Raw genomic sequence first — 25,454 nt, forward strand, 5'->3', positions numbered from 1 at the left:
GAGGGGGGAAAAAGCAAAGAAGAGGAGAGTATTCACAGGCAGAGGAGGAAGCGGAAAGCAAGGCAAAGTTAGGAAAATAAAAGGCGATTTAAAAAGAAATAATAACAGAGATGGGGAGGGCAAGCGGACACGAGCCAGTTAGACCGGGGACAGGAGTGGGTGGCGAATGAGTGGCTAGCCCAGTGACTTGCCAAGCAGGCACCAGGAGGAGGAGGAGAGACGGGAGGGGCTTGGCCAAGGGTAAAGGCAGAGCAAGCCATAAAAGGGAGATGACCCCAGCTGGCTGATGCCACCACTGACCTGCGACGCCCAGGACGAGGGAGCCCAAGGAGGGAAAAGGAGAGGGAAGGCCAGGCTGCCGAAGCCGGCCCCGGGCTCGCGAGGGAGGCGCTCTGACCGGAGAGGAGAGACCTCTCGGAGCTCCCGGCAGCCCCGTCACTATGTGCGAACTGTACAGTAAGCAGGACACCCTGGCGCTAAGGAGGAGGCACATCGGGTAAAGGTTTTCCGGAAAGAAGCGTAGAGGGGGGAAAACAAGTGCAAAGCGGGGCGCTAATGCCGGGCAGACAGCGAGCCAGCGAGCCAGCAAGAGACTGCGCGCGCGGTGGCTCCGCGGAGGCATCTGCTTGCTGAGCGCGAGACGCCGGGTCCACCCGCTGCGCGCGCCTGCGCACGCGCGCTCCACCCTGCCGCAGTCTGCGCCTCCGCCAACCCGCGGCTCCTGGGGCGCGGACTCCGCGCCCTCCGCCAGTGGAGCTGCTGTGAGCGGCGGGCTGCGACGTGGAAGCCTCGGGGGCCCCGGAAACACGCCTCCAGTCCGGCTGGAGCGCGATCGGGTTGTTCTGCAGCCCGCAAATGAAGGGAAGTTGTTGGCCGGTTGGAGGAGTTGACAGAAGAGAGTTAGTAGCCCAGGAGGAGAATACTGTTCTAGGGATGGGCGCTGGGAGGAAGATGGGCAGCAGTCCTCCACCCCCACCCAGCTCGAAAAGTTTTTGAAAACTATGAACCCAGAGATATTTTTGATGATGCCTGTGAAAACCGCTAATGGCAAATTTTGTTTCATTTTGAATTTTTCTTCTTGCATGCTTGGTTAAGGGGTAAAAGGTTAAGCCGGTCAGTAGGGAGGCAGACTTTGAAACGACTTTCAGTTAGGAAAGCAGGGAGTTCAGTTAGCAGAGGCCCCCTTGGTCTCCCCAACTTTGTTCTTGCTCAGTTTAAAAATGGGATTTTCTCTCCAGTCTGCTTTTGTTTTGTCCCTGTTATTAACTACTTGGTAATATAATGGTAAGGAGCCGTAGCGACGCAGTGGTTGCCCTTTCAGGACCAGTGGTATACTTAGTGACCACTTTTTGTACCTCTGGGGTTCTTTGGGAAGCTCCGGTCCCACTGACAGTACTTGATACTCGCAGGCAGTTTACGCTGTAGAACAGTTTGAAATGGATAAAACAGGCATGTGCTGCAAATTATTGTTTTTATAGGGTATTGTATGAGATGGTGCTGAATCATTGAATTTTGGATAGGAAAAACATGACTTTCGAACATTTTTTTAATTCGGTAAACATGCATACCTCTCGACTCTAAGGGTAGAGTTTGTGTTCGCAAGGGGTGCATAAATGTACTTCTGGACTCAGAGGGTACAATTTGTGGAATAAAGCATAAAACAAAAACCAGATTAAAAAAAAAAAAAAACCAAACCCACTGCCGTCAAGTTGATTCCAACTCAGAGCGACCCTATAGCACAGAGTAGAACTGCCCCACAGGGTTTCCAAGGAGCTCCTGGTGGATTCAAACTGCCAACCTTTTGGTTAGCAGCTGTAGCCCTTAACCACTATGCCACCAGGGTTTCCAAAACCATATTATATACCGAAAGTTCAGACCACTGAATGATTCAGCATGCCCTCCATTACTGGAAACCACATAGTATCAACAAGAAATTAAAAGAAAAAAGTCATTGGGTCCTGAAGGAGCACACAGTTGCTAACCAAAAGGTTAGCAGCTTGAACGTACCAGTCCTTTGCAGGAGAAAGATGTGGCAGTCTGCTTCTATAAAGATTTATAGCCTTGGAAACCCTATAGGGCAGGTCTGTTCTGTCCTATGGAATCACTGTGAGTTGGAATGGCCTCTATGGCAGTGGGTTTGGTTTGATTTTTTGGCTTTAATGTAATGGTAAGTGGACAGGACTGAATGAAGGTGAAGTTCAGACCTGGGCTCTGGCCCTACTTCAGTGTTATGTTACCAGTGTGACCACTGTCAAATTAATTTACTCTTACATGAAAGTGGGAGTAACATTTTACTTCACAGGGGTGAGCAAATGCTAACAAGTGCATTAGTGCTTTGTGATTGCATTTTTAAAAGGTACATATGATTGTGGCCATTCAAACCCAAAAAAACAGAAAACCAAACCCGTTACCATCGAGTCAATTCTGACTTATAGTGACACTGTAGGACAGAGTAAAACTGCCCCAAAGAGTTTCCAAGGAGTGGCTGGTGGATTTGAACTACTGACTTTTTGGTTAACAGCGAGCCCTTAACCACTGTACCACCAGGGCTCCCTTTAAACAAACAAAAAAACCAAACCCATTCCCATCAAGTCGGTTCCAACTCATAGCAACCCTATAGGACAGAGTAGAACTGCCCGAAAGGGTTTCCAAGGAAAGGCTGGTGGATTCAAACTGTTGACCTGTTGGTTAGCAGTGGAGCTCTTAAGCACTGCGCCACCAGAGCTCTAGGGCTACCTCTACCCATTGCAATGGAGTTGGTTCTTCTAACCCTTGTGAAATCAGCCATCTGCGATATTTGCATGCAATTAACTAAAAAGCTGCAGCCAGACAAGGACAGGCATGACTGGGGGACACAAGAAAGAAAAGAACCAGTATGATCTTCCAAGAAATGCTAGGGGATTTCTCATATGGAGACTTCTGACCTCAACCTGGAGGTTGCTGGGTAGTTTAGGCAGCTGGAGTTGGGTTTCTCTCAACTCTGCAGAAGGGTCAAATGGTCAAATTTCTACCCCCCTGAAAGGTCAGCAGTTTGAATCCACCAGCATCCTCTCGGAAACCCTATGGGGCAGTTCTACTGTGTCTTTTAGTGTTGCTATGATTGGAATCAACTGGGCCACAGAAGGTTTGGGTTTCCTTTTTTTTTTTTTTTTTTGGTTATGCCTTCACAAGGAGCCCTGAAGGCTCAGCGATTAAGCACTGGGCTGCTAACTGAAATGTCAGAGGTTGGAACCCACCAGCTGCTTGAGGGAGAAAGACGTGGCGGTCTTCTTCCGTAAAGATCTATAGCCTTGGAAACCCTACGGAACAGTTCTACTCTGTCCTATAGGGTCACTGTGAGTCGGAACTGACTCTATGGCAGTTTTTTTTTTTTTTTTTTTTTAATGCCTAGCTCTTTTTTGTAACCACCACTCCTTTCTGTTAGTTTTCAATATAGTTAGATCCCAATGCAATCCTAATCATTTCTGATATGAGCAGAACAGAGTCTGTGAAAGGGATAATGGAGCCATCAATTGAGAGAAGCAGAATTTTACCAGAAGCCTGAGGGGCAAGGTGGAAAGTATGTGAAGAAAGCAAGGGGAAGGCTGCAGGCTTCACCCTACATTAGTAACAAAGATTGTCCTTGTATTTTAACTTGAACTTGTAGGTATAAACTAACAGCTGAATTTGAACCACTTAAATATTCTCATTAAATATTATTTTCATTTTAACTGATGATGCTTAACATCAGTAGAACACGATTAATCCTGGACAATTTTAAAATTTAAGATTAGCTATTACTCACAAGAATCAAAATGCTTTCTAAATAATTGCACATCCATTTTTTATATAAATAGCCCCAAAATTACCTCCAATGCATATGGTATTTTTATGCATGCAAAATTACCAAAATATATGTTCAATATTTGTGGTTCATAAATGCTCATGTAGCCAATACCAGAAACCTTTGCGATGTTTCTACATTGCTAAAGTCTACACTTCATGTGTTCATCCAAATAACCAAAAATATGGATGACTTTTTATTATGCTCAAAAGAATGGGTGAAGGGTTTAGAAGAATAATTGAGTTTCATTGTTTAAGAATGGAAAATCCAATTGATACAGGATGAATACCACTCAAAATGTATGGAAATGGTCTTTTATAAAATCCACTTCATTTATTTAACTCTAAGTTATTTGTAATTAGCTTGTAGAGCTATTCATTTCTTCATAAATTAGGCTTTTAGAGTTATTCATTTCTTTATACATTAGATTACAGGAGGTGAGGGGGAAGAAAAAAACACCAACATGAACAATGGCATAAGACAGCCTAGTTTCAAATTTTGGTTTTCTCACTCACTGTAAAACCTTGAGCAAGTTTCTTGACTTTCTTTTGCCTTGGTTTCCTCACCTATGACACTGAGAATGATAATGACCTCCTATTTCATAGAATTGTTGGAAGGATTAAATGAGATAATATTTGTGAAATGTGTTAACAGTTTCTGTCACACAGTACAACTAAAAAAAAAAAAAGTTGTTTGTTTTCCCTTAATAGAACAAGATTTCCCACAGAAAAGTTACTGATGTTTGTGATTAGAGCTGTCACAGAGTTGATGGGTGTGCCTCTAAATAATGTTGTCAAATCATGACAAATTTCAGAACAAGCATAAGAGATTTGAGCAGTGCAGTGAATGGGGAATTAAGGTAAAATGTTCCAGGCTGATATGAAATGAAAAAAAAAAAACACGTCACCCAGGTTGTGTTTTCCCTTTCTTTTATGTAATTGTAATTTTCCACTGATGGTGACCTTCGTTAAGAAGGAAAAATACTGAGCAGTCCTACTGGACCAAAATGTTTCCTTTCATTATTTCTAGGCCCTCATGTAAAGTTTTCTTTGCTGATGATCCCATCAAAATTGTGCGAGCTCAGAGGCAGTACATGTTTGATGAGAAAGGCGACCAGTATTTGGACTGCATCAGCAATGTGGCCCATGGTAAATGTCCTGTCTCTGCTGTGATTTGAAGGATAAGTCTGTGGGGTATGGCGGCAGACTGGGACCGTTAATATTCTTCCCAGGAATGTCAGTGGCTGCCGTTTCTTTGCTGTGCTAGCAAGGAAAAGTGGCAACAAAATTTGTAGAGGGAAAGAAATTCAGCTTTCTTTTTTTCTCTCTCTCTTTCTCTTTTTCATGCTTCAGAAATCCCCTCGTTTCCCAGGCACTTAGAGTTGTAACTTATTTCTTGGACTTTTGTCTCCTAAATTTTAGTGGGACACTGTCACCCTGAAGTGGTCAAAGCTGCCTTGAAACAGATGGAACTGCTAAATACAAACTCTCGGTTCCTTCACGACAGCATTGTTGAGTATGCCAAGCGCCTTTCAGCAACCCTGCCGGAGAAACTCTCTGTTTGCTATTTTACAAATTCAGGGTATGTTTCTTTTTTTCCGGGTTTCCCACCCATCCCCATTTCCACCAATCTCATTTTCTACTCTCTCACACATAGCTTTCTTTTTGATTCCTGGTGGAATGCAGATGTCTGAGATTTTTGCCATTTATTACGTGAGCACACATTTAGGTACCTGATCTTTCTGGTTCGTCCACTTTACTATTATAGATAGGACACCGGACAGTATGTTCCAAGGCTTTGAGCAAGCCTCTAACAACAGTATGATGATTAACCCATGCGTGCCACCCAACTTTCTATTACTATGGTTTACTTGGAGGAAGATGGGGAATGCATACCCTTAAGTATCCCTGAAGGATAGATACTTAGGTAGTAACCGTGGCAAAAAAAATGTTCAATCAAATCTGGTGTTCACATAAGAAAATCTGATTGGTCAAAAGTTGCTCACTTCTCCGAGATCGGAGAAACCCCAAGAGTATGGCCCCTGCACACCCTTTTAGCTTAGCAATGAAGTCGTTCCTGAGGTTCATCCTTCAGCCAAAGATTAGACAGGCCCATAAAACAAAATGAGCCTAAAGAGGCAAGGACTAGAAGTCAGGACAGGACAGGGAAGCTGGTAATGGGGAACCCAAGTTGGAGAAGGGGAGAGTGTTGACATGTTATGGGGTTTGTAACCAATGTCACAAAACAATACGTGTGCTAATTGTTTAATGAGAAGATAGTTTGTTCTGTAAACCTTCATCTAAAGTACAGTTTTCTTTGGACAATAGAGTAAGAAGCTAAGAGTAAGTAGCTAAAGATTTAGTGGGCCGAGATTGTTCTTTCAAAGCATCTCATAACATGGATGAATCTGGAGAGCATTATGCTGAGTGAAATTAGTCAATCACAAAAGGACAAGCATTGTATGAGACCACTTACTCTAAATACTCATGAAAAGACTTACATACAAAAAGAAACAATCTTTGATGGTTACGAGGGAGAGGAGGGGTGGGATGGAAAAAAACTTAGTAGACAATAGATAAGTGGAAACTTTGGTGAAGGGTAAGACAGTGCACAATACTGCGGAAGCCAACAAAACCTGTACAAAGCAAGGTCACGGTAGCGCCATAGACACATCCAAGCTCCCTGAGTGACCAAACTGCTGGGCTGAGGGCTGTGGGGACCATGATATCGGGGAATATCTAGCTCAACTGGCATAACATAGTTTATAAAGATATGTTCTACACTCTACTTTGGTGTGTAGCGTCTGGAGTCTTAAAAGCCTGTGAGTGCCCATCTAGGATACTCCAGTGGTCTCATCCCTTCGGGAGTAAGGAATAATGAAGAAAACTAAAGACAAAAGGGAAAGACTAGTCCAAAGGATTAACGGGCCACATCTACCACAGCCTCAACAAGACTGAGTCCAGTACAACTAGATGGTGCCTGGCTACCACCACTGACTGCTCTGAAAGGGATCACAATAGAGGGTCCTGGTCAGAGCTGGAGAAAAATGTAGAAAAAAATTCTAATTCAGACAGAAAAACCAGACTTGCTATCCTGACAGAGACTGGAGAAACCCTGAGAGTATGGGCCTGGACACCCCTTCAGCTCAGTAATGAGGTCACTCCTGAAGTTCACTCTTTAGCCAAAGATTGAACAGGCCCATGGAACAAAACAAGACTAAAGGGGTGCACCAGCCCTGGGGCAGAGACTGGAAGGCATGAGGGAACAGGAAACCTGGTAATAGGGAGCCCAGAGTTGAGAAGGGAGAGTGTCGACCTGTCATGGGGTTGTTAACCAAAGTCATAGAATGATGTGTGAACTGTTTGATGAGAAACTAGCTTATTCTGTAAACCTTCATCTAAAGTATAATAAAACAAAAATGAGAAAAAAAGATTGTTCTTTCAAAGTATGAATGAGAAATTTTAGCAAAGAAAGAACTCTACTAAACAAGCTATAATTTCAAGATTATTTATTTATTTATTTTCTTAGGTAATTGAGCATATTTTCCCTCACTGCCCACTAAAAAAAAGAAAAAAAAAAAAAAGAAAGGAGGAAATTTAAGTGAAAAAACATGTTCCAACTTTTATATTCTGTAAATCAAAATTATTATACATACATTCTATGGAATATTAGACAGACATTAAAAAGTGTGTTTTTGAATATACATACCTAATGATATGTAGAAAAGCTTACAATGTGACATGATACTGGGAGAGAAAGCTGTACATAGAGTATAAGCTCATATTTTAAAAGTTATATATGTATTATGATTAACTATTAGAGATTCTGTAAATGTTTGCTTATATGTGATTTGCTCTTCTCTTATCACTGAGCTATTTTAAAAACAAATTTATAACTAGAAGATTGTTTCCTTTTTATGTTGCGAAGAATTAGGATCTAACTTGTTATATTCTTGCCTTCAATAAATGAAATATCATAATATTTGACTTTCATTCCTAAAGAATCTTATACTGCCAAAGAGGGGTTAACTCTAAACAGTAGTGCCCCCAAAGGCTATAGGTGACAGCCAGGGCAAGTAAAAAGAATATGGTTCTCAAAGTCAGATAGGCTTAAGTCTGAAGCCTGGCTTTACCTTTTATTAACTGTGAGACCTTATTCTGATCACTTAACCTGAGGCTGTTTACTCATCCATGAAAAGGAACTGATAATATTTGCTGTGCAGAGTTGTTATGAGAATAAATACAAGTAAAACATTCAAGATTATGTCTGGCAGGAGTAAACAGTCCGAAAATGCCTGTTTCCTTCCCCTATGTCTGGGTAGTATATTTAGACTCTCTGAACACAATAGAAAAATTATCATTCTTCATCTTATCGATAAGGATAACCAAACATTGGATCAATACAATATAAGTTTGATAGCCAAGCTAATGGGTCCTCCATTCATCCCAATGACATCAAACTAACACAAACTTCTTATTACCCTCAAAGTTAGTCACCTATTGATGTGGCTGTACCGGGCTGAAGTTTGAAATGAACAGTATATTGTTAATTCTTATTGGAGAATTATCTGGAGAAATTATTTGAAAGTTTCACTGAGATTGCAGCCCGGGGGATGGGCAGGAGGATTGAAGGAGAAGAAGAGGACTACAACTTTACACATTTCTGAATAATTACAATGTTACAACTTTTGTAATCAACATCTTGGAAAATTTTTAAAAGTTTATGTCACATTGTCCCCTTTTTAATGTGTTATCTTAATAGATCTGAAGCCAATGACTTAGCCCTACGCCTGGCTCGGCAGTACAGAGGCCACCAAGATGTGATCACTCTTGACCAGTAAGTCTTGGATGCAAGATTTCTAAGCAGAAGCTCTTTCAGAGACAAAATTGTATTGGTACTACACACACTAATGCCATAAGCACACATGGAGGAGGGTGGATGTATGACACAATGTTTTTTATTATTTATTGAAGTATCAAGGCCAGCTTAAGCTCAGAGGATATTCAGTTTCTTCTGTTGTTGTTAGGCGCTGTCATGTGGTTCCAACTCATAGTTACCCTATGTACAACAGAACAAAACACTGCCAGGTCGTGCGACATCCTCAAAATTGTGTTGTACTTCAGCCCATTGTTCCAGCCACTGGGTCAATCTATCTCATGGAGGGTCTTCCTCTTTTTGGATGACCCTTTACTTTACTAAGCATGATGTCCCTTCCCAAGAACTGGTCCCTTCTGCTAACATATCCAAAGTATGTGAGACAAATTCTCACTATCCTTGCTGGTAATGAGTATTCTGGCTGTGCTTCTTCCAAGACAGATTTGTCCATCCTTCTTGCAGTCCATGGTATATTCAATATTCTTCACCAACACCATAATTCAAAGGCATCAATTCTTTTTTTTTTCAGCCTTCCTTATTCACTGCCCAGCTTTTGTATGCATAAAAGGTGATTGAAAATACCATGACTTGTGTCAGGTGCACCTTAGTCCTCAGTGACATCTTTGCTTTTTAACACTTTAAAGAGATCTTTTGCAGCAGATTTGCTCAATGCAATGATGCAATGTGTCACTTGATTTCTTGATGGCTGTTTCCATGGGTGTTTATTGTGGATCCAAGTAAAATGAAATCCTTGACAACTTCAATATTTTCTCCAGAGTGATTGCAACAATCTACACAGTGCATGAAAGTTCCTATTTTCCATATCCTTCCCCAAACTTGACGTTATCCAGCCTTCTAATTTTTGCCAATCTAATTGAGATAAAATGGTATCTCAACGTTGTCTTAATTTCCAGTTTTCTAATTATGAGTTGCGTGTCTGTCAGTTTGTCATACTGTGGGGGCTTGCGTGTTGCTCTGATGCTGGAAGCTATGCCACTGGTATTCAGATACCAGCAGGGTCACCCATGGAAGACAGGTTTCAGCTGAGCTTCCAGACTAAGACAGACTAGGAAGAAGGATAAGCCCACTAGGTTGGAAGGCACTCAGAGATGACTCGGGAAGAGCTGCCTTCTCAAAGTAGAGTTGACCTTAACGACATGGGTGGAGTAAAGCTTTCGGGACCTTCATTTGCTGATGTGGCATGACTCAAAATGAAAAGAAACAACTGCAAACATCCATTAATAATCAGAACCTGGAGTGTATGAAGTATGCATCTAGAAAATTGGAAATCATCAAAAATGAAATGGAATGCATAAAAATCAATATCCTAGGCATTAGTGAGCTGAAATGGACTGGTATTGGCCATTTTGAATCAGACAATCATATAGTCTACTATGCTGGGAATGACAACTTGAAGAGGAATGGTGTTGCATTCATCTTCAAAAAGAACGTTTCAAAATCTATCCTGAAGTACAACACTGTCAGTGATGGGATAATATCCATACGCCTACAAGGAAGACCAGTTAATACGACTATTATTCAAATTTATGCACCAACCACTAGGGCCAAAGATGAAGAAATAGATTTTTATTAGCTGCTGCAGTCTGAAATTGATCAAACATGCAATCAAGATGCATTGATAATTACTCGCGATTGGAACGCGAAAGTTGGAAACAAAGAAGAAGGATCAGTAGTTGGAAAATATGGCCTTGGTGATAGAAACAATGCCGGAGATCAAACGATAGAATTTTGTAAGACCAACGACTTCTTCATTGCAAATACCTTCTTTCACCAACATAAACAGCAACTATACACATGGACCTCGCCAGATGGAACACACAGAAATCAAATTGACTACATCTGTGGAAAGAGATGATGGAAAAGCTCAATATCATCAGTCAGGAAAAGGCTAGGGGCCGACTGTGGAACAGAGCATCAATTGCTCATATTCAAGTTCAAGCTGAAACTGAAGAAAATCAGAGCAAGTCCATGAGAGTCAAAATATGACCTTGAGTATATCCCACCTGAATTTAGAGACCATCTGAGGAATAGATTTGATGCATTGAACACTAGTGACAGAAGACCAGACGAGTTGTGGAATGACATCATCCATGAAAAAAGCAAGAGGTCATTGACAAGACAGGAAAGAAACAAAAGGCCAAGATGAATGGATGTCAGAGGAGACTCTGAAACTTGCTCTCGAACATCGAGCAGCGAAAGCAAAAGGAAGAATTGATGAAGTAAAAGAACTGAACGGAAGATTTCAAAGGGCATCTCAAGAAGACAAAGTAAAGTATTATAATGACATGTACAAAGAGCTGGAGATGGAAAACCAAAAGGGAAGAACACGCTCGGCGTTTCTCAAGCTGAAAGAACTGAAGAAAAAATTCAAGCCTCAAGTTGCAATAGTGAAAGAGTCTATGGGGAAAATATTAAACGACGCAGGAAGCATCAAAAAAAGAAGGAAGGAATACAAAGAGCCATTACACCAAAAATAATTAGTCAGTGTTCAACCATTTCAAGAGGTGGCATATGATCAGGAACCGATGGTACTGAAGGAAGAAGTCCAAGCTGCTCTGAAGGCGTTAGCAAAAAACAAGGCTCCAGGAATTGATGGAATATCAATTGAGATGTTTCAACAAACAGATGCAGTGCTGGAGGTGCTCACTCGTCTATGCCAAGAAATATGGAAGACAGCTTCCTGGCCAACTGACTGGAAGAGATCCATATTTATGCCTATTCCCAAGAAAGGTGATCCAACCGAATGTGGAAATTATAGAGCAATATCATTAATATCACACGCAAGCAAAATTTTGCTGAAGGTCATTCAAAAACAGCTGCAGCAGTATATCGACAGAGAACTGCCAGAAATTCAGGCCAGTTTCAGAAGAGGAAATGGAACCAGGGATATCATTGCTGATGTCACATGGGTCCTGGATGAAAGCAGAGAATACCAGAAGGATGTTTACCTGTGTTTTATTGACTATGCAAAGGCATTCGACTGTGTGAATCATAACAAACTATGGATAACATTGCCAAGAATGGGAATTCCAGAATACTTAATTGTGCTCATGAGGAACCTTTACATAGATCAAGAGGCAGTTGTTCGGACGGAACAAGGGGATACAGATTGGTTTAAAGTCAGGAAAGGTGTGCGTCAAGGTTCTATTCTTTCACCATACCTATTCAATCTGTATGCTGAGCAAATAATCCGAGAAGCTGGACTATATGAAGAGGAACGGGGCATCAGGATTGGAGGAGGACTCGTTAACCACCTGCGTTATGCGGATGACACTACCTTGCTTGCTGAAAGTGAAGAGAACTTGAAGCACTTACTAATGAAGATCAAAGACCACAGCCTTCAGTATGGATTACACCTCAACATAAAGAAAACAAAAATCCTCACAACTGGACCAATGAACAACATCATGATAAACGGAGAAAAGTTTGAAGTTGTGAAGGATTTCATTTTACTTGGATCCACAATCAACACCCGTGGAAGCAGCAGCCAAGAAATCAAAAGACACATTGCATTGGGTAAATCTGCTGCAAAGGACCTCTTCAAAGTGTTGAAGAACAAAGATGTCGCCTTGAAGACTAAGGTGCACCTGACTCAAGCCATGGTATTTTCAGTCACATCATATGCATGTGAAAGCTGGGCAATGAATAAGGAAGACCGAAGAAGAATTGACTTCTTTGAATTGTGGTGTTGGCAAAGAATGCTGAATATACCATGGACTGCCAAAAGAATGAACAAATCTGTCTGGGAAGAAGTACAGCCAGAATGCTCCTTAGAAGGAAGAATGGCGAGACTGCTTCTTACATACTCTGGACATGTTGTCAGGAGGGATCCGTCCCAGGAGAAGGACATCATGCTTGGTAAAGTACTGGGTCAGCAGAAAAGAGGAAGACCCTCAATGAAGCGGATTGACACAGTGGCTGCAACAATGAGCTCAAGCATAACAACAATTGTAAGGATGGTGCAGGACCGGGCAGTGTTTCGTTCTCTTGTGCATAGGGTTGCCATGAGTCGGAACTGACTCAATGGCACTTTACAACAACAACAACGATGAGTTTGATGTGACTGTCAGTTTGTCATACTGTGGTGGCTTGTTTGTTGCTGTGTTACTGGAAGATTTGCCACCGGTATTTCAAATGCCAGGAGGGTCACCCTTGTTGGACAGGTTTCAGCAGAGCTTCCAGACTAAGATAGACTTAGAAGGACCTGGCAGTCTATTCTGAAAAAATTCAACCATTTCAGGAAGTAGCATATGATCAAGAACCATTGGTACCGAAGGAAGAAGTCCAAGCTGCAGTGAAGGCATTGGTGAAAAACAAGGCTCCAGGAATTGACAGAATACCAACTGAGATGTTTCAACAAATGGATGTAGTGCTGGAAGCTCTCACTTATCTATGCTAAGAATTTTAGGAGACTGCTACCTGGCCAACAGACTTGAAGAGATCCGTATTTGTACCAATTCCAAAGAAAGGTGATCCAACAGAATGTGTAAATTATCAAACAATATCATTAATATCACACACAAGTAAGTTCTTACTGAAGATCATTCAAAAGCTGTTGTAGCAGTACATTGACAGGGAACTGCCAGAAATTCAAACCAGATTCAGAACAGGAAGTGGAACAAGGGATCTCATTGCTGATATCAGATGGATCATGGCTGAAAGCAGAGGACACCAGAAAGATGTTTACCTGTGTTTTGTTGACTATGCAAAGGCATTTGACTGTGTGTATTATAACAAATTATGGATAACATTGCAAAGAATGGGAATTCCAGAGCACTTAATTGTGCTCATGAGGAACCTGTACTTAGGCTAAGAGGCAGTTGTTCAAATAGAACAAGGGGATACTGTGTGGTTTAAAGTTAGGAAAGGTGTACTTCAGGGTTGTGTCCTTTCACCATACTTATTCAATTTGTATGCTGAATGGATAATCTGAGAAGCTGGACTATATGGAGAAGAATCAACATCAAGATTGGAGGAAGACTCATTAACAACCTGCATTATGCAGATGATGCAACCTTGCTTGGTGAAAGTGAAGAGGACTTGAAGCACTTACTGATGAAGGTCAAAGACCACAGTCTTCAGTATGAATTGTACCTCAACGTAAAGAAGACGAAAATTTTAACAACATCATGATAAATGGAGAAAAGGCTGAAGTTGCCAAGGATTTTTGAATCCATAGTCAACTGCCATGGAAGCAAATCAAAAGATGCATTGCATTGGGCAAATCTGGTATAAAAGACCTCTTTAAAGTGTTAAAAAGCAAAGATGTCACTTTCAGGACTAAGGTGAGTCTGACTGAAAAAAAAAACATGGTGTTTTCAATTGCCTCATATGCATGTAAAGCAGACAACAATTAAGGAAGACTGAAGAATCAATGCCTTTGAATTATGGTGTTGACAAAGAATATTGAATATACCATGGACTGTCAAAAGAATGAACAGAAAGAATGAACAAATCTGTCTTGGAACAAGTACAGCCAGAATGCTCTTTAGAAACAAAGATGGTGACAGCATCTCTTATACTTTGGACATGTTATCAGGAGGTATCAGCCCCTGCAGAAGGACATCATGCTTGGTAAAGCAGTAAAAAAGAAGGCCAGGGAAAGAGAGGAAGACCCTCAGTGAGATGAATTGACACAGTGGCTGCAACACTGGGCTCAAATATAGCAACGGTTGTGAGGATGGCACAAGACCAGGCAGTGTTTTGTTCTGTTGTACATAGGGTTACAATGAGTTGAAACCCACCCAACAGCACCTAACAACAATTATGAGTTTGAGTATCTCTTCATGTACGTATTATGCATTCATGATTTCTCTTCTGAGAACTGGATGTTTGTGTTCTTTGCCCGTTTTTTCCGTTGGGGTGCCCACCCTTTTTTGTTGATTTCTGGTTGCTTGTATATTCTAAATCAGAAGATCTCATCCTTGACTGTGATTTAGAATCACTTAGGGAATTTTTTTTTTTAATGCCAATGTCCAAGCCTACCCCAGACTAATTACACATAATTTCTGGAGGTTGTTCCCAGGAAACAGGGTGTTTTTTTTAAGTTACCCAAGTTATCATAATATGCAGCCAGAATTAAGAACCACCATTTAAGGTATTAATCTCTTTTAGTTTGAGACATTTCAAGTATCTTTTCCCAATGTATCGTGAGTCTTTTAACTTTGTGCATGATACCCTTCAATAGAAATCTTTAATTTTGATAAACTCCAATATATAAAATTATGATATGGTTTGTGTTTTCAAAGTTTTGTTACTCTATCTTCTCCACCCCATCACAAAGGTGTTCTTCTGCATTTTCTTCTACTGCCTTTATAGCTACTCATATCGAATCCCCCTGAAGTCCACTTGGTTACCATGTATGTATGAATGTCTCTGAGCTCTCCTTTTATTCCAATAATCTCTTTGTTGTTTTCCCAATACCATATTAATTTTATTATTATGGCATTGTAGTATGTCTTCATGTTTGGTAAGACAGGTCCCTCTCTTTGCTCTGTCTACTAATGGACCTTTTATAATTTCATTCCCAGACCTCCCAGTTATATCTCTGCGCAAGAAATAGAAAAAGGAATATCACAGACACCTGTATTTTATGTCAAAGAAAATAATTTCACAATCATTTAATCACCTCTCAGTCTTAGTTCTTCTTGAAGAGACCTCCTGTTCCTTCCTGACTACTATTTGCCCCATATTTGCAATTGAACATCCTTTAGAAATCATCCCAAATAGAGACACATGCCTATTCTATGCTATAAAGTTGTTTTTGAATGTACTCAAATATAACTATTTAATACATTTAAACAGAGTTTTTCATGAATGTACAGAAAATTCCAACTCATAATTTAGCAGATTTAACATAATCCAAAGAAGTTGCTTTTTTTTCTGCTAAAAAGAAATTGTGAGGCCACATACTTGGCTTTTCATGTGTTTTGTTTTTTAAGGAGAACTAGACAAATTAAATGGCCAATCATGCCATGAAAAATTAGATCCAATATAGTTAACTCTGGCATCAATGTTGAGATTCTTCCTGGACGATCTGCAATACCACTCTCACGTACTCGAAAAACATCCTTCTTTGAGTGAATTTGTTTACCGTTCTTTTTCTTTTCAGTGCTTACCATGGTCACCTATCATCTTTAATAGAGATCAGTCCATATAAATTTCGAAAGGGCAAAGATATCAAGAAAGAATTTGTACATGTGGTAAGTACCTTCAAATCCTAGAATCAGGTTGTTGTTAGTGGAAGAATGACTAGTGATAATCTAGTGCAACCCTGTCCTTGAAATGAAACTGTGGAAAAGAAACTAAGATCTACAACAATTATGTGACTTGCTAAAGTCAAAGACCTTGCTAAAGACAGGATGTGGTTTAAAAAGCATTGATGAGTATTTCAGCAGGCAAATTAGTGTGGTGGTAGAGCATGTTGTACAGAGGTGTCACTTTATTTTTTCTTGCTCCTTGATTGTCAATTAGTTTTTCTACCGTTGATGCCAACTCAAAATTAAGAGTTGAACTGAGTGTATTTGACTGTCTTAAAATTAAATTGCTCAATGATAAATTATGGGGCCCTGTTGACACAGTGGTTAAGAGCTAGGCTGCTAACCAAATGGTCAGCAGTTTGAATTCACCAGCTACTCCTTGGAAACCTTATGGGGCAGTTCTGTTCTGTCCTATGGGGTCGCTGTGAGTTGGAATCAACTCGACGGCAATGGGTTTAGTTTTTTTTGTATGATAAATTATTATATAGATTTATTATGCAAAGTAAGAAACCAACCAAGTTTTTGAAACAGTGAAAATCATTTAGTGTGTTTACATTAATTAAGGCTCTGTAGACTTCAAGAAAATCAGCAATACTTTCATTATTTTAACATCTGGAAACAGTGCTAAGCCACTTTTAGTTTTTTGAATGATTACGATTTGCAATATAGTTGGCAAGTATTGGTTTATTTACAGTATAGACCAACTAATACAGTTTCCATTAATTGAAATTTTCAAATAGTATAATCACACTTGTTGATATGAATTTGTTACTCATGTGAATAGGGATGCAGTCTTGACTTATAAGTGTTTGGGAGTAAATCCTAGCGCCTGTTCACAATACAAAGACTTCAGTTCTTCACAGAATTCAGAGATGGAACAACAAAAGAACTTACAGTCACCTAAATTCACAAGATTACCTTTCTAATATGCCTTTGTGGGGAAATGCCTTTTTTTTTTTTTTAATTCATTTGTCAAAGAGGCAAATAATGAGAAACTGCATTGATGTTTTCAGGCACCACATCCAGATACTTACAGAGGAAAATATAGAGAAGACCATCCAGACCCAGCCAGTGCTTATGCAAATGAGGTGAAGAAAATTATTGAAGATGCTCATAACGGTGGGAGAAAGGTTTGTACTTACAGCATTGGAAACATCTTAATATCTTTTGTAAGTGGGTTGAAACCATTGCGATAAAATGGAGAGAAGGGAAAGAATTAAATCTAAATTCCCTTTCTGTTCTTCTGTAGTTACATTTTCACTAGATCATGTTCCAAAAAGTGCATTACTGTAGTCATGCTTTTAAGACTGTCTACTTTTCTTTATCCTGGCAATGCAATCACTATATCCATTCCATGCTGGCCTAATTCTGACCTTCCCAGTGGGAGGCAGGTCTAGTCCAGAGGAGTAATGGAAGAGGGAATTAAGAAAGGGATAGCTCAAGGACAGACTGTTCCGACTGAGAGAAGTACCAGGAGTTAATACGGTGAAGGGAAGGGAAGAGGCAGAGTGGCCTTGGGGTCTTGGGGCCTTGGGACCAGTGCAGAGTCCAGACCCACACAGGAGCCTTGAGGCTTCTTTTGAACTCGTTCAGCCTTCCTGAATCATGAAGCCTCGGGATGGTCTGTACCTGGTTAGGCCAAGGTAGAAAAAATGTTCTTCCAATCTGGGTCTGGACTTCTCAGAGTCCTTTAGAGCAGGAAAAAGGGCTTCCATTTTCTAAATTTTCACCTTAGTTCTCAGTCCATTTTGGGGTTAGTTATGTGGAGCTTCAGAGCCCTGGTGGCACAATGGTTAAGAGCTTGGCTATTAACTAAAATGTCAGCAGTTTGAATCCACCAGCCGCTCCTTGGAAACCCTATGGGGCAGTTCTACTCTGTCCTACAGGGTCACTGTGAGTTGGAATCAACTCGACGGCAACAGGTTATGTAAATCTTTAATGCACCTTGACACATACTTTAGCTTTAAACTGATCTATGGCATAGACATGGCAATGAAAAGACTCTTCATTGAGATAAAAATGAGGTCTTTTCTTTTTTCCAATCAGTTCAATTATTTTTGTCTTACTGACTGGAGCATCATCTATATTTCTCAATTTTCTTCTTTTTCCTCCTAACCCACTGGATTTTCATAGCTTCCTGTGTGATATATCTGTGCAGAGAGAGAGAAAAAAAAAAGATCAGAATTGCTACCTGTTGTGCAAAACTTCAAGCTCTTTTCCTTTTCAGGTGTAGCCCACACTCTTTAAACAATCGGTAAACACAGGAAAAAGTTTGCATTAACAAGATCTTAGGGACTTTTTGCTACTAAAAGAGAGTTTGCATAAATTTTTGAGAACATTAGCATTCAATAATTATTGGATTGATGCTGTCTCTTAAGGAACAAGACGTGTCTTCAAGAACTAAGATTTACAGGTTATCAGTGGTGTTAACAATGCTTAAAACAACACACAAATATAAGATGGAGCCTTCAAAATATTAGCTGCACTTGCATAGTTGTGGAATTTTATAACAGAAATCTCTTTGGCCCAATAGCTTCATTTTACAGATAAGTAAACTCAATAACTAAAAAGTAAAGGACTTAACTCAAGTAATACAATTTACTAAGGGGTAGTCAGGTTTTTTTTTTTATTAGTCAGGACAAGAGCCTTGGTTCTATTGACTTTTTATCCCATACTCTGTCTGAACTTTCTCTTCTTACTCTGGCATTATCTATTTTCTGCTTTTTCTTTCTTAACCTTTAAAACACTTCATCCGTAGGTCCCTTTGTGAACTGCCTAATTCTGTAGAGTTAAGCCTGCTTCAGGCCAAGAACTAGAAATTCAGCATATAACTGTGGTGTTCGGCCACACTCTGCCATTTCCTTAGTGAAAATCCCATCCTCAGGCAGTCCTCCTTCTCCAGGCTAAAAAAGCAGGCACCCTTTGATGCCTTGGAATCTGAGTAATTTTTTAAAAGTTTGTATCAAAGACTGATCAAAACACCAGCCTTACTTATGAAACACTGCATTAAAATGAATTTTGGAGAACTGGAAAGCAAACTCTCACCTCCTCCATTTCTCATGGTAGTTTTCTTTGGTTCTCTAAACTTTCAGAAACAAATACGTTAGACCACTTGCTTTTCCAACATGGATAGCTTTTCTCTTCTCTTCTCCTTTCTTTCCTTTTTAATCAAATGCCTACTTGTAATTTGCCACAGGTCTATCGCCAACTGTTTTTGAAATAATGTGCTTTCTAAGAAATCCTCTTTTTTAGGGGGTAAAAGGGGGACCTAATGGACTTTGACCCCATCTTCTCTTGTATAGATTGCTGCCTTTATTGCTGAATCCATGCAGAGTTGTGGCGGACAAATAATTCCTCCAGCAGGCTACTTCCAGAAAGTGGCAGAGTATGTACTTGACTTGGGCATCCTTGGTCAAACTGAAGGCACTGTACAGCTTTTTTTTTTTTTTTCTTTCCTACTAAAAACCAAGGCAGGTACAATTCTATAGGATCATACCTGTTTTAAAAATATTGAAATACTTCCAGATTAGCTGGTAAATAGCCTCTCCAGCATCCCAGACACTCCTCCACCTTTCCAAGGTATGGCAAATAAAGGGTTTATACCTGGTCCAGCAGAGTTCCTGGGTGGTGCAAATAGGTCATGAGCTTGGCTATTAACCAAAAGATTGGAATTTGGAGTCCACCCAAAGGCACCTAGGAAGGAAGGCTTGATGATCTACTTTCAAAAAACCAACCATCGAAAATCCTATGGAGCACAGTTCTACTCTGACACCCAGAGGGTCTCCACCAGTTAGGGTCAACTGTTCCGCAACTGATAGGTTTCTTAGTCCAACAGAGGCCTTTAGGACTCTGCTCCAGCCCTCTGACTGGCATTGTCTCTGATGGGCTGGCATCTAAGCTTTACGAATTCATAAATATTTGAAAATTAAACCTGCTAAAAACTACTTCTTGTTCAGTTCTTTCCCTTCCTACTTAAAAGACTATACACCTTACTTTTGGCAACACACTCAAATAATATGGAATATATCCAGTCTTGAAACTGTGTGATTATATGGCAAAGTCAATGACATCACATAGGTATCATTGGGAGTTTTGAATACACAAATGTTTTTAGCAAAGATTAACGTCTACAAGTTAAGCTCTTTTTAAATCTGCAATGATCTTCTGTATTTTTATGAAGTGTTTGGGAACTTTCAATAAGCCCTGGTGTCGCAGTGGTTAAAGCACTTGGCTAGGAATCAAAATGTCAGCGGTTTGAACCCATCAGCTGCTCCTAGGGAGAAAGATGTGGCAGTCTGCTTCCATGAAGATTTACAGCCTTGGAAACCCTGTGGTGCAGTTCTACTCTGTCCTATAGGGTCGCTACGAATTGGAATCAGCTCCACGGCAGTGGGTTCGGTTTTGAGTTTAGGGACTCTCAGTGGCCTGAGGGCATTAGATTGTCCCTTTGCTTTTCAGATACGTACATGGAGCAGGGGGTGTATTTATAGCTGATGAAGTTCAGGTAGGCTTTGGCCGAGTTGGGAAACATTTCTGGAGCTTCCAAATGCATGGCGAAGACTTTGTTCCCGACATCGTCACAATGGGAAAACCAATTGGCAATGGCCATCCAATGGCATGTGTGGTAACAACCAGAGAAATTGCAGAAGCCTTCAGCAGCTCTGGAATGGAGTATTTCAATACGGTAAATTTTGACCTCTGACTTTAAGGTGAAGAGGAAAAAATTATTGTGTGTTCTTACACTTCTTGCCAATGTTGTGAAGAATAAAGTTGAGTATTGCCAACAAACCACTCCAGGACTCCAGCCAAACTTTAATCTAACCAGATTTCATTCTATCTGGCACAGTTCTCCCTGGATTATTCCTTGTCTATATTTCCCCTTGCTAAAATGTTCTTATTGTTTCTATGATAGATGGATGCCTGACTAAACTTTAGAGGGTATGATATTTTCGTTAACAGATGATATGATCTTCTTATATGTTTTGTATCATATTTAAGTTCCGAAACACCTTTAAGTATGTAGATGATTCAATACTGTAAATATTATATGGCTGCCATAAGAGATACCGATTTTTTTTATCTTTGGGAAATTTCATTTCCTTGCATTTACCCCAAGAAGTCATAGTCTTTAAACTTGGGAAAATTACTACAGTTTGTGAAGCGTGCATAACAGGATATGTTGCAGTAAAAGCAAAATTTGAATCTAAGTGCCTAGATGATTTGAGGGAAATGTCATTGCTTAGCTGTTTTTACTAAATTCTTCGTGGACAGAAACCTGTATTTCTCTCACTGAGCCGTGCTCCAAAATCCTTAATTTCCATCATGCTGTCTGTTTTTTTTGTTTGAATGAACTGATAAATACCTTGACAGTCCTTCATATGCAGCATGGAGAATATAATTTGCAATAAAATGTCACTCCTGAATGAGGGATCGTGCTATATTCTACATCTGAGAAACTAATGTCGCAAGAGAAAATTTTATTGAAATTATGTCTTCACTTGCTTATGTCTGAGTCAAATTTCTTATGGATGAAGAGATACTGCTAATTGGACTATTATGTTTTCTTATTCATCTTTTTCTACAGTATGGAGGAAATCCAGTATCTTGTGCTGTTGGTCTGACTGTCCTGGATATAATTGAAAATGAAGACCTTCAAAGAAATGCCACCAGAGTAGGGAATTATCTTACAGAGTTACTGAATAAACAGAAGGCTAAACATACTTTGATAGGAGATATCAGGTATACTTATCACGATGTCATTATGTAGTTATTCACTTTTCCAAAATGAAAATAGCATATATTTTACCTTACAAACCTAAAATAAATTATGTAGAACTAAATCTGGAAAACATGGAAAGCAAACATCATTCATAATCCAGAACCCAGATATCACCAGTATTAACATTTGAGGATATACCCTTTCTGGTCTCTATACCTTAAAAAAAACTGAAATCATTTCATCACCCAAAAGATTGAAAGAAGAAGGAGCTTAAAGTAATTCTAAATGATCTGTTAGAAATTATTTTAAATATGCCCCTGGAAAACTAGGTATTTTTCATAGATGTGTATAGACATTTATCATCTTATTGTCCTGAGAAACTAAATGGCATGGTTTTAAAACTTTTTTCTTTTATAATTAAATTTTTAAAAAAGCTTAGATGGCAAAGAACTAACTTGTTTCAAAAACTAGAAAGAGCTGTGAACACAGAAGTGATATCTTGGGTTAGTCAGAATCAATAACAATTACCCTGAAAGGGTATCACATTCGGCTTCAAATTAAACTGAAGTTTGGGGACAGTACTAATTTTTTTGCAACAATGCAGTGCTTCATAGAGCATGTGTCAAGTTTTCTTTCCTCCACTCCCTCAGGGGCTTTGGCCTTTTTATTGGGATTGACTTAGTGAAGGACCAGCAGAAAAGGACCCCTGCCACAGCTGAGGCTCAACATGTCATCTACAAGTAAATCCACCCCCACACCCATTTGGTATCTTGGATCTCCAATATCTGGCACAATTGAAAATCTTGCTTGACTTCCTCCCTCCTCCAAAAAAGGGAAGTTTAAGATACACACAGTTTATAAAAGTGGGTTTCTTGCATGCAGAACACCAAGCTGCTGTTTGTTCACATTGTTCTTGAATCATCTTAGCATTTATATGCACTCACATGTATTTTCTGCACTAATTAGAATGAAGGAAAAGCGAGTGCTTCTCAGTGCTGATGGACCTCACAGAAATGTGCTTAAAATAAAACCACCTATGTGCTTCACGGAAGAGGATGCAGAGTTTATGGTGCAACAACTCGATGGGATTCTAACAGGTCAGTTCCCAGAGCTCCAAGATGCCCTTTCCCCCTGGCCTGGTCACACATGACCTATGTGCGTCTCGTTATTCATGATGGAAGTGAGGAGGGCAGAAATGAATGCACACTTTTGCATCTGCAACTATAAAATGGTAGCTGAAAAAAATAACAACTATGTGGGCTCTTAGTTAAATCAAATTTTTCCACTTGCACTCACTTCATTCCAAATCTAAGCTTTTACTGAATTTTTTTTTTTTCCCAGTTGCTGTCGAGTCTATTCCTACTCATGGCAACCCCATATATGCCACAATAGAACTGTGTTCCATAAAGTTTTCAATGGCTGATTTTTTAGTAGATCTTCCAAGGCAGCTGTGGGTAGACTTGAACTTCCAACCTTTCAGTTAGCAGCCATTTTCAATGGCCAATTTCTTAGAATTAGATCCTCCAGGACTTTCTTTCATGGCACCTCTGGGTAGACTCAAACCTCCAGCCTTACAGTTAGTAGCTGAGTGCGTTAACTGTTTGCATCACCAAGGGACTTTACCGAAATAGCATACTGGTTTATTTTTATTATCATTTATTTTTGCTTTCCAGTATCTGGGCTGTGTAAAACTACACGTGTTCATTGTACCACACACCACAAATGCTGCACTGTATACATACCATTTCAGCATTCTACCACCAAAATACAAGATACGTTTTTAGTAAAGATTACAGGCTACAGGTTAACACATTTTTGCTGTATCCTGAATCATTTGACCTTGTGATTATTTCACTTTTCACAGTTCAATTTTCTGAAGAATTTTGGTTTTCATTCACAATTAGAGCCTGTGATATATTTGTTTTATATTGTAGAATTAGGTTAATTAATATGTCTATTTTTTTCTACCCATACCTCAATGTTATATGAAACAGGTGACTAGAAATGTAATTTTAAAAATAATAATCAATTCCTAATTATCCATGTAAATGTACCAATGGACAGGATAGCAGAATGAAAACCACAGATAATTCTTTCTTTAAATGTTTACACTTCATCTTCCCCCCAGTGCTCAGGTCCAACTGAACAGCACTCCATTAGCAAGGAGTTTTGAATCCTGGTCCAAATTTCATTATTGATTTCATCTTAACCTTGGGAGACGAAATCACTTGGCCTCACTGTTACTTAATTTCCCCACCTATAAAATAGGAATGACAGTAATACCGACTTTATCTCCAGCTCATAAGGTTGTTATGAGTGTAAATTGAGATGAGAAAATAAATCAGCACTGTAAAACCATGTTGAAAAACACAAAGCGTTAATGCACGTTAGATCATTTTTGTTTTGCTGTAGTTGAGATTCAGCTTTTCTGTTCCCTTCTCAGCCTTTTGGGGTTAGGACAAGGCTGAGAAGCCAGGAATCGGTACGGCATACAAAATAGCTAGTTGATGATCGGAAACTGGAGAGTCAGCCTAAGCTACCTGTAATGTGGTCATTGTCTTCTGACGCAGAGCAAATGCTCCTCCCTGAGCCTGGCAAACATCCTCACAAGCCTGTGTGTCCTCAGGTCCCAAGAAGGGCCAGGTTGAAGCAAATCTGCCATTATTACTTAAAAATCAGTCCAGAGTTTCAGGATTATTAAGGGTGGGCTAGAAGGATTTTCATTGATTAAAGTAGGCAAGAAAAAAAAAACACTTACCATTGAGTCAACTCCAGCTAATGGTGACCTCCTATGTACCAGACTAGAACTGTGCTCCATAGGGTTTTCAGCGGCTTATTTTTTGGATGTAGATTGCCAAGCCTTTCTTCCAACGTGCCTCTGGGTAGACTCAGGCTTCCAATTTTTTTGTTTGCAGCCGAGTGCGTTAACTGTTTGCACCTCTCAGGGACTCCAGAAAGTGGACAAGGCATAGGCAATAATATGGGTAGGCTCAGCAACACTTGTAAGTAATGATGAAATGCCACACAGAAAAACTTAAAAAAGCACAGATTTTAATAACATTTTCAATAACATGTTACATTACCTCTCTATTCCTCAATAAGGATGTTCCTATAGGTACCAAATGTCTTTAAAGATTTTTGTATAATTCTGTCTTCTCCGTTGTGTCTTTCTTTAGTTTTAGAAGAAGCCACAGGTGCCAGAACTGAAAGCATGATCTCTGCGAAGACTCCATGCAGAGCAAAAGTAAGACTCATTCTACTACTTTATTTTTTACAGGAAAAGGTTAAAACTTCGGGAATTTGGGAAAAAGGAATGCAAATTAAAAAAAAAAATTGCATAGTGACCTTTAGAACAAAACCAGCCTATGTGTGCTAGGATTGGCTTGTTGTTGCAATTTTGAGTGTACGATTAAAATATTTCAATTTCACTCCACTTGAAAGGAATAAAGTCAAAGAGCCATTCTTACAGGACCATTCCTGTATCCAAAAGAACTTCAGCCCGCAAAGAGGACCTTCAAAACACCGAGTGAAATGGGAGTGAATGTCTTCTAAGCGCCTTCCTGTTTGTCTGGGGCTGCTTGACACTGCCTGTCATTCCCCCACCCTGCTACTTAATAACCACAGAGGCATCAACAGTGTGGCTCAGGATGCCAGCGTCTGGCCCTGAAGAGAAGGAAAGTGTGAGCTTCCCGTGGCAGCCCGCGCCCCAGAACCATCCAGCGCCCAGTGGCCTACTTTCTGCATTTGATGTGCTTCC

The 25,454-nt window shown here is 40.0% G+C and overlaps 1 protein-coding gene across 1 annotated transcript; it reads left to right on the forward strand.

The window, feature by feature from the left end:
• The first annotated feature begins 269 nt into the window (after positions 1–269).
• On the forward strand, positions 270–25,454 carry ETNPPL (ethanolamine-phosphate phospho-lyase). Its single transcript, XM_049887073.1, has 13 exons — positions 270–496; positions 4,853–4,971; positions 5,245–5,404; positions 8,585–8,659; positions 15,831–15,921; positions 16,992–17,108; positions 19,281–19,363; positions 20,437–20,662; positions 21,563–21,717; positions 22,348–22,437; positions 22,664–22,794; positions 24,874–24,941; positions 25,139–25,454. Exons 1-13 carry the CDS (start codon positions 441–443, stop codon positions 25,142–25,144), a joined length of 1,377 nt encoding a protein of 458 aa, XP_049743030.1. The 5' UTR covers positions 270–440; the 3' UTR covers positions 25,145–25,454.

The sequence above is a fragment of the Elephas maximus genome, chromosome 5, assembly GCF_024166365.1.
Source record: "Elephas maximus indicus isolate mEleMax1 chromosome 5, mEleMax1 primary haplotype, whole genome shotgun sequence".
Classification (NCBI taxonomy): domain Eukaryota; kingdom Metazoa; phylum Chordata; class Mammalia; order Proboscidea; family Elephantidae; genus Elephas; species Elephas maximus.